General features: G+C 47.1%; 1 protein-coding gene across 1 annotated transcript in view; it reads left to right on the top strand.

Moving 5' to 3' along the window:
- The window catches only part of cep104 (centrosomal protein 104), a 124,787-nt gene that overhangs the window by 75,084 nt on the left and 34,360 nt on the right, over window positions 1-15,343 (top strand). Inside the window, exons 14-17 of the mRNA XM_076277304.1 lie at window positions 3,193-3,393; window positions 7,051-7,143; window positions 11,416-11,476; window positions 12,204-12,279. Coding sequence (XP_076133419.1) covers window positions 3,193-3,393; window positions 7,051-7,143; window positions 11,416-11,476; window positions 12,204-12,279 — 431 coding nt within the window. The remainder of the gene's footprint in view (window positions 1-3,192; window positions 3,394-7,050; window positions 7,144-11,415; window positions 11,477-12,203; window positions 12,280-15,343) is intronic.

The following is a 15,343-nucleotide window of genomic DNA, read 5'->3' as shown; positions in this document are numbered from 1 at the left end:
TTATGTAAGAGCAGCAGAAGTGTTGTGTTTTCAGGACAACAACAACAAGTTGCAAAGTGTACAAGTGTGCAAGTGGAGTGGTGCAGGCGGCCATTGTGGGTCCAATGTCCAGGATGTTATGTAGCTGAGGGTGGAGGGGGGAGAGGAGGGAGAGAGTTCAGCATCCTAACAGCTTGGTGTATGAAGCTGTTGGTGAGTCTGGTAGTGCGGGAGCGCAGGCTTCTGTACCTCTTCCCAGAGGGCAGTAGATCAAACAGATTGTGAGCGGGGTGACTTGCATCACTCACAATTTTGGTCGCCTTGCGGGTGAGGTGGGTGGTGTAAATGTCCTTCAGGGAGGGGAGTGAAGCACCAATAATCCTTCCAGCTGTGTTCACTATGCGCTGCAGGGCTTTCCTGTTGTATTCAGTGCAGCTTCCGCCCCACACAGCGATACAGCTGGAGAGGATGCTCTCAATGGTGCCTCGGTAGAATGTGGTCATGATGGCTGGTGGAGCACTTGCTCGCCTGAGTTTCCGCAGGAAGTACAGGCGGCGCTGAGCTCTCTTCGCCAGTGATGCAGTGTTGGTGGTCCAGGAGAGGTCTTCACTGATGTGCACCCCCAGGAATTTGGTGCTGCTCGCTCTCTCCACCACAGCACCGTCGATGGTCAGTGGCAGGTGTTGGGTGTGACCTCTCCGGAAGTCAACAACAATCTCTTTGGTCTTGCTGACGTTCAGCAGGAGGTTGTTGTCCCTGCACCACATGGTCAGATGGTCGACCTCCAACCTGTATTGAGTCTCGTCGCCCTTGGTGATGAGACCCACCAGAGTTGTGTCGTCAGCAAATTTCACTATGTGATTGTTGCTGTAGGTTGCAGTGCAGTCATGCGTCAGCAGGGTGAAGAGCAGCGGACTGAGCACGCAGCCTTGGGGGGCCCCTGTGCTCAGTGTGATGCTGCTTGAGGTATTGTTGCCAACACGTACTACTTGAGGCCTCTGACAGAGGAAGTCCAGTAGCCAGTTGCAGAGGTAGGTACTGTGCACTAAAGTCTTACCAAAATGTTTCAGAAGTGCAGCAAACATTTCTTTCTTGTAAACTAAGATTTAAAATGCAGTTGTTTACTCAATTCCAAAGAAGATACACGTTCCTAGGGTTTTGGTGATTTGGAGGTCATTGAGGCTAACCTCTCTCCCTAAGTGCCATCATTAGAGGGGTTTGGTGATTTGGAGGTCATTGAGGCTAACCTCTCTCCCTAAGTGCCATCATTAGAGGGGTTTGGTGATTTGGAGGTCATTGAGGCCAACCTCTCTCCCCTAAGTGCCATCATTAGAGGGGTTTGGTGATTTGGAGGTCATTGAGGCTAACCTCTCTCCCTAAGTGCCATCATTAGAGGGGTTTGGTGATTTGGAGGTCATTGAGGCCAACCTCTCTCCCTAAGTGCCATAAGCAGGGCCATCAGGTCATGCCCTTTACTGGCCCGGAAGGTTTTGTGGTCAAAATGGTAAATATTTTGAAAAGTTAAATATTTTAAGGGCTTTTAAGAACATAGCACTTCATGTTGTTGTTGTACAGTATGCAAGAGACCATTGTGCTGAATAGGTGAGGCTGATGAAGGTCCCTCTACATCAGAGTTTGTGTGGTAAGGTCGTTGAGTAAGAATCCACAGGTGTTGTGATCTTTGTTTGTCTGCAGTAGTCACCATGGGGATAAAACAACCAGAGTGTTTTAGAGGTTGCTGTGGTGATTCAGGTAGTAAGCAGAGATGGTTGATGATCCTAGACGATTCATAACGGAGTCATTTCCTGTATCTGTGTGACATGGGTTTCCAAAGTCCTTACCTGCTAGCTAGCGCAAATTACTAGCCATGTTCCCATAGCTACACATTCAAAGCCATTTTATTGTGCGTTACCGAGCTAGCTAGCTCAGTTAACAGGCAAATTCAAATGATTTATTTTGTGTCTGAAAGAGTTATTCATTCATCTCATACAAGCAATGACAATAAAATAATAAACACAATTATATTTATCTTCTCATTGCTTAAATTTTTTCTCAATTGTTTACACACAATTACTGGTACTTGAGACACAATGACCACAACATGTAACTTGTGCACCAACCCTGAACCAATTCTGCTAAACTACAATTCCTGCTTTACTCAAGTTGCAGTTCTAAAGCAAACTTTTTTCACAACACTAAACACAATTCTCTGCATTTGGCACAGTTTTCATGAAGATGATCTCTTGTTTTTGCAAGGAACACACTGCCATTCAAATTCTAAAGTGAATTGTCCTACTGTGCACAATGACTCATCACATGGGCAAACACCTGTCACACAGTTTTACAGTTAGCAATCAGAGCTTTAGCATAATGCTTGTGATGTGGATGAGGTGCTGTTTCAGACTTAAACAGAAGAGAGGATGCAGCATAGTTTTTTTACTGTAACTGTATACAGTAAATTCTTCTGTTGTTTTGTATGTAGACTGTATGTGCAACTTTGTGTTGGTTGGGATGTACACTGTGTACATTGTTTTGTGGGCAAAATAAAATATATTTATTACCGTGTATTTGTGTGTTCTAAGTATAAAAATAATATATAAAATATGTCAAATATTTTACAACAGACTTATGTATGTGCTGAACAAAAAAAGGCCTAAGTCATTATGATGAATAGAGAAGAAGTGTTTTCCATTCATCATAGTGTTTTATATTGAGCATGTCAGTTTTCAACTGGTTCTTATACATTTCTATTCATATGATGGTTTGTGTGTGTCATTTGAAAACAAAATACAATTTTGAGAAGAAATAACATTGTTTTAAATGTAAGTTTTCATTTTGCAGGAGAGTTGAGGGGTTTTGCCCATTGTGTGTGTGTGTTTTTTGATTTGTGTGTAGAGTCCTGAAAGTATGAGGCATGCTTTCAGAAAATGTGTCAAAACAATCGAGAAAAACTGTATTCAGGGAAAAGTTTATGTTGTGACGTTAAGGACATGCTTATTGAGGAGACTGAAACTAGGTTACATAACATCCCATTGGCGTAGCCTGAAATGCTTCATCTATGTGTTAAGATAATACAAATGATCTTTGTAGTAAGCCAGCACTTTGACCTTTTGACCTTTCACCTTTAACCTTAACATGTACCTCAGGTTGACCTTTCACTTTTGACCTTAACATGTACCTCAGTTTGACCTTTAACCTTAACATGTACCTCAGTTTCTGGCAGGAGCCCTGGAGCACAGCGCCTCATCGGTCCGGGAGACGGCTGTCAAGATCGTCTTCACCATGTACCGTCTCCACGGAGACGCTGTGCTAAGCTACCTCCCACCCAACGACGCCAGCACGCGCAAGAACGTCCTCTACAAGAATATCTTCGATGGCTTCGCCAAGATGGACGGCCGTGCCTCGGACGCCCAGGTAGCACCAGACTCAGCCCTCACCTGGGCCTTTCTACAGAATTAAAGTGTATTATTATAACAATAATAAAAGGTGTAAAAAGGAAAGCACATTTGATAAAACGTTGAAAAAGTGTTATCAGAAAGCATTTAAAACACTTATGTGTCAAAAGCATTGACGTCATCCTGCATAGCTGCTAGCTTCTACGCTCATTGACGTCATCCTGCATAGCTGCTAGCTTCTACGCTCAAAGCATTGATGTCATCCTGCATAGCTGCTAGCTTCTACGCTCAAAGCATTGATGTCATCCTGCATAGCTGCTAGCTTCTACGCTCAAAGCATTGATGTCATCCTGCATAGCTGCTAGCTTCTACACTCATTGACGTCATCCTGCATAGCTGCTAGCTTCTACGCTCAAAGCATTGATGTCATCCTGCATAGCTGCTAGCTTCTACACTCATTGACGTCATCCTGCATAGCTGCTAGCTTCTACACTCAAAGCATTGATGTCATCCTGCATAGCTGCTAGCTTCTACACTCCATTAGCTGCTTCAACTTGTTTACTTCCAGTAGGCATTTTTTTCTCCAGTGATCTGAGTTGTCTGGTAGGTGTGTAACTTGTGAAATATATCTGATAGGTCATGTGATCCTGTTCCATGTCATGCTTTATAGACAAGCAGTAGTGCCTTAAAATCAATTATGTTACAGGAAATGTGTGGTCAGTTCTTCATAAGAACTCTAACTCTACAACATTGTTTACAAACATTGTTAAGGTCACTGTGTGTGGATGAGAGCGTTGTTATGGTTACTGTGTGTGAATGAGAGCGTTGTTATGGTTACTGTGTGGGGATGAGAGCGTTGTTATGGTTACTGGATGAGAGCGTTGTTATGGTTACTGTGTGTAGACGGGAGCGTTGTTATGGACACTGTGTGTGGATGAGAGCGTTGTTATGGTTACTGTGTGTGGATGAGAGCGTTGTTATGGTTACTGTGTGTGGATGAGAGCGTTGTTTTGGAAAGATGCAACAGGCAGCTGAGCTCACCGTTAATGCGGAAGTGGGATAAATTAATTAATGTTGCATTTAACTGTGTACATGTAAAAAAAAACACTGAAAGGTTACATACAATTTGATAATGGTTGCAAATTGAAGGTTGTATCAGTGATTGCAGGCTCAAAAAAGGCCCAAACATAAATGATCACATTCATCTAATCTCCTAACAATCTGCTAGCTACCCGCCCCATAAGCAGGCCGTCAAAAAAAAACGTGTTTCTGTAGGCAGCCTAGGCTCTGAGATCTGCACACAAAAACATTTGCTACCAACAAGTGAGAGAGTGAGAGAGTTTCAATTGCACAGGAGGGAGGGGGAGGGAGAAGCGAGCTAGCTCTCTGTTTTGTTGTTGAACATTAACAGAAGTGACGTTACCCCGCCATTGCTGATACAACCTTTAATATACAAACCACTATAAAACTAGGTTTTATGAAGGGAAATGGTTGAATGGTAAAAGGTTCTGTGTGAATGTAGAAGTTGGATTAATACATATTTTGGACATAATTGAGCTTTCATCATCCTTATCTGATGAGTAGTTCTGTGTACAGTATGAGTTAACTAAAAGGGTTGACACATTATATGGACATTAGTCACACGTTGCAGACGGGACAGACATTATTTACGGTCTCCTCCTCCTAAATTCCATTGTGCTTTCCTCACACACACAGACACACACACACACACACACACACATACACACACACACACACACACACACACACATACACACACACACACACACACACACACACATTCTCTCTCTCTCTGGCTCTAACTATCACTCTCTCTCTCTCTCTCTCTCTCTCTCTCCCCCCCCCCCCCCACACACACACACACATAGACTGTAATTGTGTGACACTACGTCCCTATGTAATTTCCACCCAAATTGCCATCATCTCCCGTCCACAGAGGAATGGGATGCTGCCTCACCAAAATAACATCATAAAAGATGAAGCTCTGCTGAGCTGTGTGTGTGTGTGAGCATGCAGACCAGAGAGTAGAGTACAGGGTGTGTGTTGGTGTGGTGGTACTCTTGTGTGTGGTTTGACTTAGAGCTGTGTGTGCGTTCAGTTCAGCTCAGTTGTGTTTGCATGTTTGTTTGTAGTGTTTTTGTAAGGTGCGTGTATTGTGTATGTGTGTTTGTGTGTGTTTGTAGTGTTTTTGTAAGGTGTGTGTGTGTGTGTGTGTGTGTGTGTGTGCGTGCGCATGTGTGCGTGTGTGTGTTCACATCGTTGGTGTGACCTAAGTTCCACTCCTCACTAGCCAGTCACACTGAGATCACAGACATGACCCAACCATCAGACCCTCCGCCCTGCACTCTCTCTCTCTCTTCCTCTCTCTCCCTCTCTCTCTCTCCGCCCTGCACTCTCTCTCTCTCTCTTCCTCTCTCTCCCTCTCCCTCCGCCCTGCACTCTCTCTCTCTCTCTTCCTCTCTCTCTCTCTATCTCTCTCTCCGCCCTGCACTCTCTCTCTCTCTCTTCCTCTCTCTCCCTCTCCCTCCTCCCTGCACTCTCTCTCTCTCTCCCTCAATCTCTCTCTCCGCCCTGCACTCTCTCTCTCTCTCTTCCTCTCTCTCTCTCTATCTCTCTCTCCGCCCTGCACTCTCTCTCTCTCTCTTCCTCTCTCTCCCTCTCCCTCCGCCCTGCACTCTCTCTCTCTCTCTTCCTCTCTCTCTCTCTATCTCTCTCTCCGCCCTGCACTCTCTCTCTCTCTCTTCCTCTCTCTCCCTCTCCCTCCGCCCTGCACTCTCTCTCTCTCTCTTCCTCTCTCTCCCTCTCCCTCTGCCCTGCACTCTCTCTCTCTCTGCCCTGCTCTCTCTCTTCCTCTCTCTCTCTGCCCTGCTCTCTCTCTCTCTCCTTCTCTCTCTGCTTCTCTCTCTCCCTCCCTCTCTCCCCTCTCTCTTTTCCTTTTTCAGCCTCCTTTCATCCTTCGTTCATTCCTTTTTTCTCTCCCTGCTCATAGTTCCTCTTCATACTGCAAGACTACCAACCAACTGAACATGAGGGATAAAATACTCTATAAGTGAAACTCACATACAAATGCATGTGATCAAATGTACAGAAATACTCTTTAGGATCTGCTCATGGGAAATGCAAACAGTTTGGATACTATTTACTAATGTAAGCAATTTGGATAATAAGTACTAATGTAAATTAGCAATTTGGATGATTTGGAATGTTTACTTTCTAATGCTGTCTGTGTTCCTTTTTCTTTTCCCCACACTCAACCTTACTTTCTCCCTTTTCCTCTCTCTATCTCTCTCTCCCTCCCTCTCACCCTCTCTCTATCTATCTTTCTCTCTCCCTCCCTCCCTCTCTATTTATCTCTCTCTCCCCCTCTCCCTCCCTTTCTCCATCCCTCTCTCCCTCCCTCTCTCCCCCTCTCTCTCTCCCTCTCCATCCCTCCCTCTCTCTCTCCCCCTCTCTCTCCCTCCCTCTCTCTCTACCTCTCCCTCCCTCCTCTCTCCCTCCCTCCCACCCTCTCTCTCCCTCCTCTCTCTCTCTCTCCCTCACTCCCTCTCTCCCTCCTCCCTCTCTCTCTCCCTCCTCCCTCTCTCCCTCCCTCTCTCTCTCCCTCTCTCCCTCCTCCCTCTCTCCCTCCCTCTCTCTCTCCCTCTCTCTCTCTCAGACCCTGGGTAAGGGCGCGGAGCAGAAGGCTGAGAAGGAGCGTGAGGAGATCAGAAGCCTCCAGGAGCAGCTGGCAGCCCTTAAGGAGATCAGCGTAAGATAGTGACCGCCACCTGTGACCCCTGACTCCCCCATGACCTCTCATGACCCCTGCAGACAACCTTGCATCCACAGAGACCTCTATGATGTCAGGTCACCCATATTAATGCATGTCCGACATCCACTCATTTCCTCTCCTGCACTTTCATGCCTGTATCCCAGTTTATGGTCATTTCAAAGGGTTGTTGTCAAGAACACCGTTTCCTAAAAAGCCAAGTCAAAGCATTGTGGGGTGGCTACTTGGCCACAGCTACCTGCTGGGTGTTTATGGGTGTTTATGGGTGTTGTGATTCACCAGCAGGTGGCATGTCAGAGCTTTTTCATGTGGTTTTATCATATCTGTGTTTGCACTATCATGGGGTTTTATCGTATCTACTGCGTGTGCGATATCGTGGGGTTTTATCGTATCTACTGCGTGTGCGATATCGTGGGGTTTTATCGTATCTACTGCGTGTGCGATATCGTGGGGTTTTATCGTATCTACTGCGTGTGCGATATCGTGGGGTTTTATCGTATCTACTGCGTGTGCGATATCGTGGGGTTTTATCGTATCTACTGAGGACGCTGGCGTGTATGTCGCCGCTTCTCATGTCCTGCTATTTTACTGTTTACTATTCACTTGATACATTCCGCGAGTCAAATCTGCCATTTTCGCATACTTTTTGAGTGTTACTTTAATTGCACTGCGCGACCAGTGGCGATCAAGCACTACCAACGTTACCTGGACGAATTCAGTTGGCTACTACGGAACAAGCTGGAATCTTACCGTTGGATTGGCTATCCTGGCACCACCGGCGGCAGATTCTAGTCTCTCCTACCAACATCGCTGTGGCTTTCTGTGCCTTCCATCGACAGCACAGTCGCTGTATCCAGGTGGGACCTCCACTCGGAATCGCCCTGCACTGCAACCAGTGGCTTGGCGCCTAGCCAAGCTAGCCACCCGGCATGGCTCTCATCAGATACTTCGCAACAGAACTGATGAATCTCTGCTCCTCCATCCCGCCGAGCTGCCTAGATGTCTTAAAGTCTCTCCACATCTTGCGTCGTCCCAGATATGTCCACAGAGCCTCCCGATATAAGTTTGTGCATATGAATACAACTCCGACTGTCACTTCAGTCCGATGCCATACTTCCTTGTCGCGACGTCATCAAAACACACGTCACGCAGAGCTTGGCAACCTGCGTCCCTTGGCTTGTGCTGTCATATCTGGCCCGTCTGATACGTCCACCATGAAGACGGCAAACTTTATGCTCCTGAATACTCGCTCATTAAACAACAAGGCAGAACTAATTCATGACATAATTACTGAAAGAAAACTCCATTTCATGTGTTTGACCGAGACATGGCAAAATCAGCAGGATTTCTTCTCTCTCAATCTGGCCACTCCCCCAGGCTATGTATACATCCAAAAGCCTCGCTTCTTGGGCCGTGGTGGCGGGCTGGCTGTCATATACAATTCTGACATCATGGTCAAAGAACTCCCCATAAATTCCAGCACTTTCGAATGCGTGCACTTTGTGTTGACTGGGGCTGCACAGCTACAAGTTATACTTGTCTACCGCCCTCCCAAAGCCAACAGTGGGTTTCTATCTGAACTCTCAGAGTTACTCACCACTTTGGGTGATTTTAATATTCATGTGGACTCACAAAGCTGTCCATTTGCAACAGAATTGTTATCTATCCTTGAGTGTTTAAACATAACGCAGCATGTACATGGCCCCACACATGACAAAGGCCACACCTTGGATTTAGTCTGCTCCACTGGCATAACTCCCCTCAATCTCCAATGCCTGGACCTAGCTGTCTCCGATCACCGTGCTATCCTCTTCTCGGTACCCAGACTGCGTGTGAATCGAACAATCACGTTCAGGAACATCAAGCGCGTATCCACACCTGTGCTGTCGAGCATTCTGGCAGAACATCTTGCCTCCCACCCCTCCAGCTACTCTGTGGATGCCCTTCCTGAGCACTACAACAAAGCTCTCTCTCACAGTCTGGATGCTGTAGCCCCCCTGAAGACTCGGTCTGTCACTTTCAGCCAGCCCGCGCCTTGGTTCACTCCTGAGCTCCGCCATCTGAAGGCAGCTGTGCGCCGGCTTGAAAGGCTGTACAAAAAATCTGGACTGGTTGTACATCAAGAGGCCTACAAAGATCATGTGGGGAAGTACAAAAAGGCTCTCTCCAGGGCTAAAACTCTGTACTACTCCACTCTCATCAGTAAACACCAGAATCAACCAAAGCAGCTCTTCTCAACTGTAAACCGTCTCCTCCGCTCTCCAGATCCACCCCAACCATCAGATGCTGCAGAACTCTGCTGCAAGTTCCAGACTTTCTTCCAGCAGAAAGTGGACGACATCCACCTGCAGCTCCGTCAGACAGGCGCCCCATGTCCACCTGCCTTTCACCTGAAGGACTGCAACTCCACCTCTTCTGCTCATTCACATCAGTGCTCTCTCTCCTCATTCTCACCACTCAGTAATGACCAGGTCATGGATCTTGTGTCAAAAGCTAAATCCACCTCTAGCAAACTGGACCCCATGCCCACGGCCCTGGTAAAGGCGTGTCTGCCCACACTTTGCCCTACCATGACCGACATTATTAACACCTCTCTCACATCTGGTGTGGTGCCATCTAGTTTTAAAACGGCTGTGGTCATTCCCACCCTCAAAAAACCCAGCCTGGACCCTGACGATCCTGGAAATTACCGCCCAATCTCCAACCTACCCTTCCTCAGCAATATCTTGGAAAAAGCGGTGGCTGCCCAACTTCAACACCACATGTCCCACCATAACCTCTATGAACTCCTCCAATCTGGCTTTCGACCCCACCACAGCACGGAGACAGCGCTCATTAAGATCATGAACGACCTCCTCATAGCTGCAGACAACGGCCTCATCAGCCTTCTCATCCTCCTAGACCTATCTGCAGCTTTTGACACAGTCTCCCATACCATCTTGCTTCACCGTCTCCATGAACACTTAGGACTCTCTGACTCCTGGTTTCACTCCTACCTCTTCACTAGGACGCAATACATCACTATCAAGGATTCCAACTCGACCCCAGCTCCAGTCAACCACGGCGTGCCCCAAGGCTCAGTGCTTGGCCCCCTGCTGTTCACCATCTATATGCTCCCTCTCGGCCAGATCATCCGTCAGCATGGGCTCAGTTTCCACTGCTATGCTGACGACACCCAGCTCTACATTATCCCCTATCACTAGTTCACTGCCTGCATGACATAAAGACTTGGATGGCCACCAACCTGCTCAAACTCAACAACAACAAGACAGAGCTCATGGTGGTGGCCCCTCCGTCTCTGTCCAAGAAAGTTGGGGACGTCTTATTGAACATAGATGGCTTTACCATCAGGCCCTCCCAAGAAGTGCGTAACTTGGGTGTGACTCTGGACTGCAACCTCTCACTCCAAGCTCACATCAGTAACATCACCAAATCCGCCTTCTTCCATCTCAAAAACATCTGCAGACTCCGGCCCTCACTGTCAGACACTGTTGCGGAGACTCTGATACATGCCTTCATCACCTCCCGTCTGGACTACTGTTACGGTGTCCTTTATGGTCTTCCCACCAAAGCACTGGACAAGCTACAGCGTGTCCAAAACTCGGCTGCCAGGATCCTCACACACACAAAGCGATGGCAACACATTACCCCCACACTCAAGCAGCTTCACTGGCTCCCGGTGAAGTCACGCATCACCTACAAAATATTACTCCTTACCTACAAATCCCTCAATGCTCTTGCTCCCCAGTACCTCTCCGATCTCATCCAGCATCACTCCCAGCCAAGGTCCCTGAGGTCCTCTGGCAAGGACCAGCTTGTCATCCCTCGTTCCAGGCTACGGACTTTTGGTGACAGAGCCTTCTGTGTTGCTGCCCCCACCCTTTGGAACAGTCTACCTCTCCATATCCGCCAAGCCCCCACACTGGCTACGTTCAAAAAGCACCTAAAATCACATTTATTCACTGAGGCCTATGGTCCTTAACCACCCTGCCCCTCAACCCCACTTCTACCCCCTCCTCTCTTCTCCTCTCTATTCCCCTGCCCTATCTCCTTTGTAAAACGACCTTGGGTTACATGAAAGGCGCTATATAAAACCAAGTTATTATTACTGCGTGTGCGATATTGTGGGGTTTTATCGTATCTACTGTGTTTGCACTATCGTGGGGTTTTATCATATCTACTGCGTCTGTGCTATCGTGGGGATTTATAGTGACGGAGGTCTCTCTCTGCATGTCTGTCTCTGTGCTGCAGGAGAAGGGGAAGGAGAACGCCAAGGCCCAGGAGAGGAAGGCCGAGAAGGCTGCTAAGACAGGTCAGTCTCTCCTCAAATTCAGTCTCCGTGCTAAACCTGGAGGTCACCTCGGATAAATGAGCACATGTAAATGTAAATGATTTGGCCCTCATGTAGCCTGGATTTGGCCCTCGTGTAGCCTGGATATCTATTCTGTTCTGACCTGATTCCAGCTGTTCTCCTCCAGTGTCATCTGCCCGGGGGGAGGCCCAAATAGCCCCGGCTGCCCTGGGGGAGGCCCAAACAGCCCCGGCTGCCCTGGCAGCCTCTCATTAGGGCCGCTGTTGCTCTGGAGCTCTGGGCGGACAGCTCAGCTCCACAGGGGCCTTTGAAGCTGTTTACAGGCCTGCAGCACGGAAAGGCTTTCACCCACAGGACTGAGCCCTGAGCCAGTGTTAGTCATCAGTGTTTATCGGCCATGTCTATCATTGAACTTAACTGGATTCATTTCATTTCCTTGTCAACGTGATTGCGTGTGAAGCATTTGTGTTTTTACTGGCATCAGTGGAGTTTCCTTGTTTGTTTCTCAGCCGAAAGGGATGTAGTGTGTGTGTGCGTGCGTGCATATGTGTGTGGGTGACCGATAATTCCTGAAGTGTGTGTGTGTGTGTGTCGACTGATAACTACTGAAGCGTGTGTCTGTGTGTGTGTGTGTATGTGTTTGTGTGTGTGTGTGTGTGTGTGTGTGAATGTTTGCTCTCTAGTGACACTTGTAAGTCACACACTGTTTCCTCTGTTGGTTGTGCAGGAGGGAAGAAGGCGACTCAGAGCAGCCCAGGGGCCACGGAGGGACCCCAGCTAGCCACCACCAGCCACCTCGACAAGTAAGATAGCTAAAACATGCTAGCCAGCCAGCCACCACCAGCCACCTCGACAAGTAAGATAGCTAAAACATGCTAGCCAGCTAGCCACCACCAGCCACCTCGACAAGTAAGATAGCTAAAACATGCTAGCCAGCCAACCACCACCAGCTACTGTACCTCGACATGTCAGTTCAGGCCTCTTTGTGCCCTTTAAGATAGCTAAAACAAGCTAAAACATACTAGCCAGCTAGCCGCCACCAGCTACCTTCAAAAATCAGTCCAGATCTTTTAGTGGCCTTTAAGATGGCTAAAACATGCTAGCCAGCTAGACACCACCAGCTATCTCAACAAGTCCAGGCCTTTGAATGATATTATTCCGTGTAAGATGTGAATAACCTCAGTCCTCTGTTTACATTAGGCCTTGTAATATCTGTGTGTGTCTGTGTGTTTTGTGTGTGTGTGTGTGTCTGTGTGTTTTTAGGGGTTCCATGACTGCATGATTTTACTGCTTGATTTAATTTATTTCTGCTTGCTTAATTTATTTCCCAAAAAAGCTTGAGGGTTATGCAGTGGGGAAGTACGGATGATGAGCAATATGATATATAGCCTAAGGGATGACGGCCACCAAGTAGAGGTCTGCACTCCCGCGGTAGACCTGCGGGACCTGCGGGTCCTGACGCAAAAGAGTGCGGCACGGGACAACTTTTGAAAGCTCTCTGCGCGAGCGGGCGGGATGAGAGAGGTGCGTTTGCGGGTGCGGGACAAACCGATGATTCACTGCACTCCCGCAAATTAAATATGTGCATAAAATTAAATATGGAAATCATTAAAGTAGTGTTCATAACTATAGTTCAGCTGGATGTTCTGTTAGGCAGCATTAAAAAAACGGGGTTTAAGCATAACTGACGGATAGCAGGCCTAATAGCCTATATTGTCGTTTACGTGGGTTCAATTTGTTCTTGCTGCTCATTGTCAAAACTCGAAATCGAAAGCATGACAGAGGAAGAGGGCACCAGACTAGTCCTACTTCTGTTGTTAGCCTACATTCAGAACCAATAAACTGACATCTGGAGTCTTTCTCAGGTGTGTGTTCTCCTTTCGTGAGACAGAAAGAAAAACTGAATAGGCTATCCCTCCTGCATGCAGGCTTTAGCGGGCGGGAGCGGGACATCATGTTACAGATGCGGGCGGGAGCGGGACTAAAAATGACACATTAATGCGGGAGCGGGCGGGAGCGGGACAGAATATTGCGGGAGCGGGTGGGCGCGGGACTGGAAAATCAGTCCCCTGCAGACCTCTACCACCAAGGTCTCCTGTTATACGGAATTAATGGACGAGGGCAAAAGGCAAAGAAGTCCTTTCCTTTCCTTTCCTCCGCCCAAGTCCATTAATTCCATATACAGGACACCTCGAAAGCCGTTATTCCACTTCTCACCCGGTTACACATAGCGATAGCATGGACAGTTAACGTGTTTACAGTTGATTCCATTGTTGCGGAGCCTGCTTCCAGGCTCAACCGTCACCCTACTATGGTTGTTATAGTTACCTTTCATAAGCATGGATATGGAACGGTGATTAAACTTTTTTTAGTCAAGTCAAGTCAGTTTTATTTGTATAGCGCATTTAACATGCACAGAGTGCAACCCAGACCTACTTCATAAGGTGTCCTGTTATTCAGAATTATAGCCACCCTACCAGCCAATCAGAAAAGAATTATGTCTTCTCTCCGGGTGAGAATAATATATGATTATCACCAACATTCTACCGTAACCTAGCACAAGATAAGGATATCACCAACATTCTACAGTAACCTAGCACAAGACAAAGTTTTAATTCAATTCAAATGTATTAGTCACATACAATTATACAGAGTAAATGTAGTGAAATGCTTTGTCCACTGTCATAAATAAGGAAATAAATAGAAAAAGGATAGAAGAAGAAGAATAAATGTCTAAAGTGCATGAGGTGTTTCCAGCATGCTTGTGCTCCTGCTAAAGTCGTCATTCAGTATCCGGCAGGGCAGCGCTAACGTTTCCCAGAGCGCAGGGCAGTGCTAACGTTTCCCAGAGCGCAGGGCAGCGCTAACGTTTCCCAGAGCGCAGGGCAGAGAAGAGGCAGTTGTTGGGGTGACTGGGATCTCTGGTGATTTTCTTTACTCTGGACTTTACACTCCTGATGTACATTTCCTCTAGATTGGGTAGTGTGCTCCTGGTGGTACGTTCAGCTGATCTCACTACTCTCTTTAGGGCTTTACGGTCTTGCTGAGTGCTGTTTCCATACCAAGCTGTTATATTTCCAGTAATAATACTTTCAATGGTGGCGCTGTAAAAGTTCTTAAGTAATTGCTGAGGTAACCTAAAGGACCACATAAACATTAATAATATGATAATGATATCACAACATTCTACAGTAACCTAGCACAAGACAGTAAGTCTTCACAATAGTGGCTGGCTTCCTGTTACTGTTCCATCAAACAAGGTCATCATCTGATGAACATCACCAATTACAAATTAAGTGAAATGAGTCCTTCTTGCTTGTATCTGTTTTTCAACAGTGTTCATTTGTCAGCAGTGTTAGTGTTGTAACTTATTTTGTCTTAAGCTCTATGGCGGACTGGTTGTTAGGCACTGATGTTACCGTAGAGTTGTGTTGACCCTGCGCGGTTAAGCCCTGCACACGCCCGGACTCCAACCCGCGATTGGGAGTCGAGCATGCTGACAATGGAGCTAAAAGCCCGGGCTGCTAGCTTTCATGCCAGCACTGCTCTTGAAGCGTTGGGGGGTGAGGTTTACTAACGTTCCACATGACATAACGTTACACCAGCAAAGACCAGCAAGAGCTGCAAGAAGACCAGCTAAAACCAGCTACCAGCATAAGCTGGTTTCTAGCTGTTTCTTTCAGCAGATTACACTGAAAGGAAATTTAGTGCATTTGACATCTAGAGCAGTGGTTCCTAACTTGTCTAGCTACCCACAATTTCCCATCACAAAGTCGCGACCCATATATGTGTTTAGTGTTCAAGCCAACGGATACAGTGAGCTACATGGTAAGACACAAAGTGCCTGTAGACATTGGCCACGAATAA

This window comes from Alosa pseudoharengus, unplaced genomic scaffold (assembly GCF_046254945.1).
Source record: "Alosa pseudoharengus isolate Yale_2024_CS ecotype anadromous, Long Island Sound unplaced genomic scaffold, YU_APseudo_1.1 YU_APseudo_1.1_scf_9, whole genome shotgun sequence".
Taxonomy (NCBI): domain Eukaryota; kingdom Metazoa; phylum Chordata; class Actinopteri; order Clupeiformes; family Clupeidae; genus Alosa; species Alosa pseudoharengus.
Note: the sequence above shows the minus strand (reverse complement) of the source record. Positions and strands in the feature narration are given on the sequence as shown.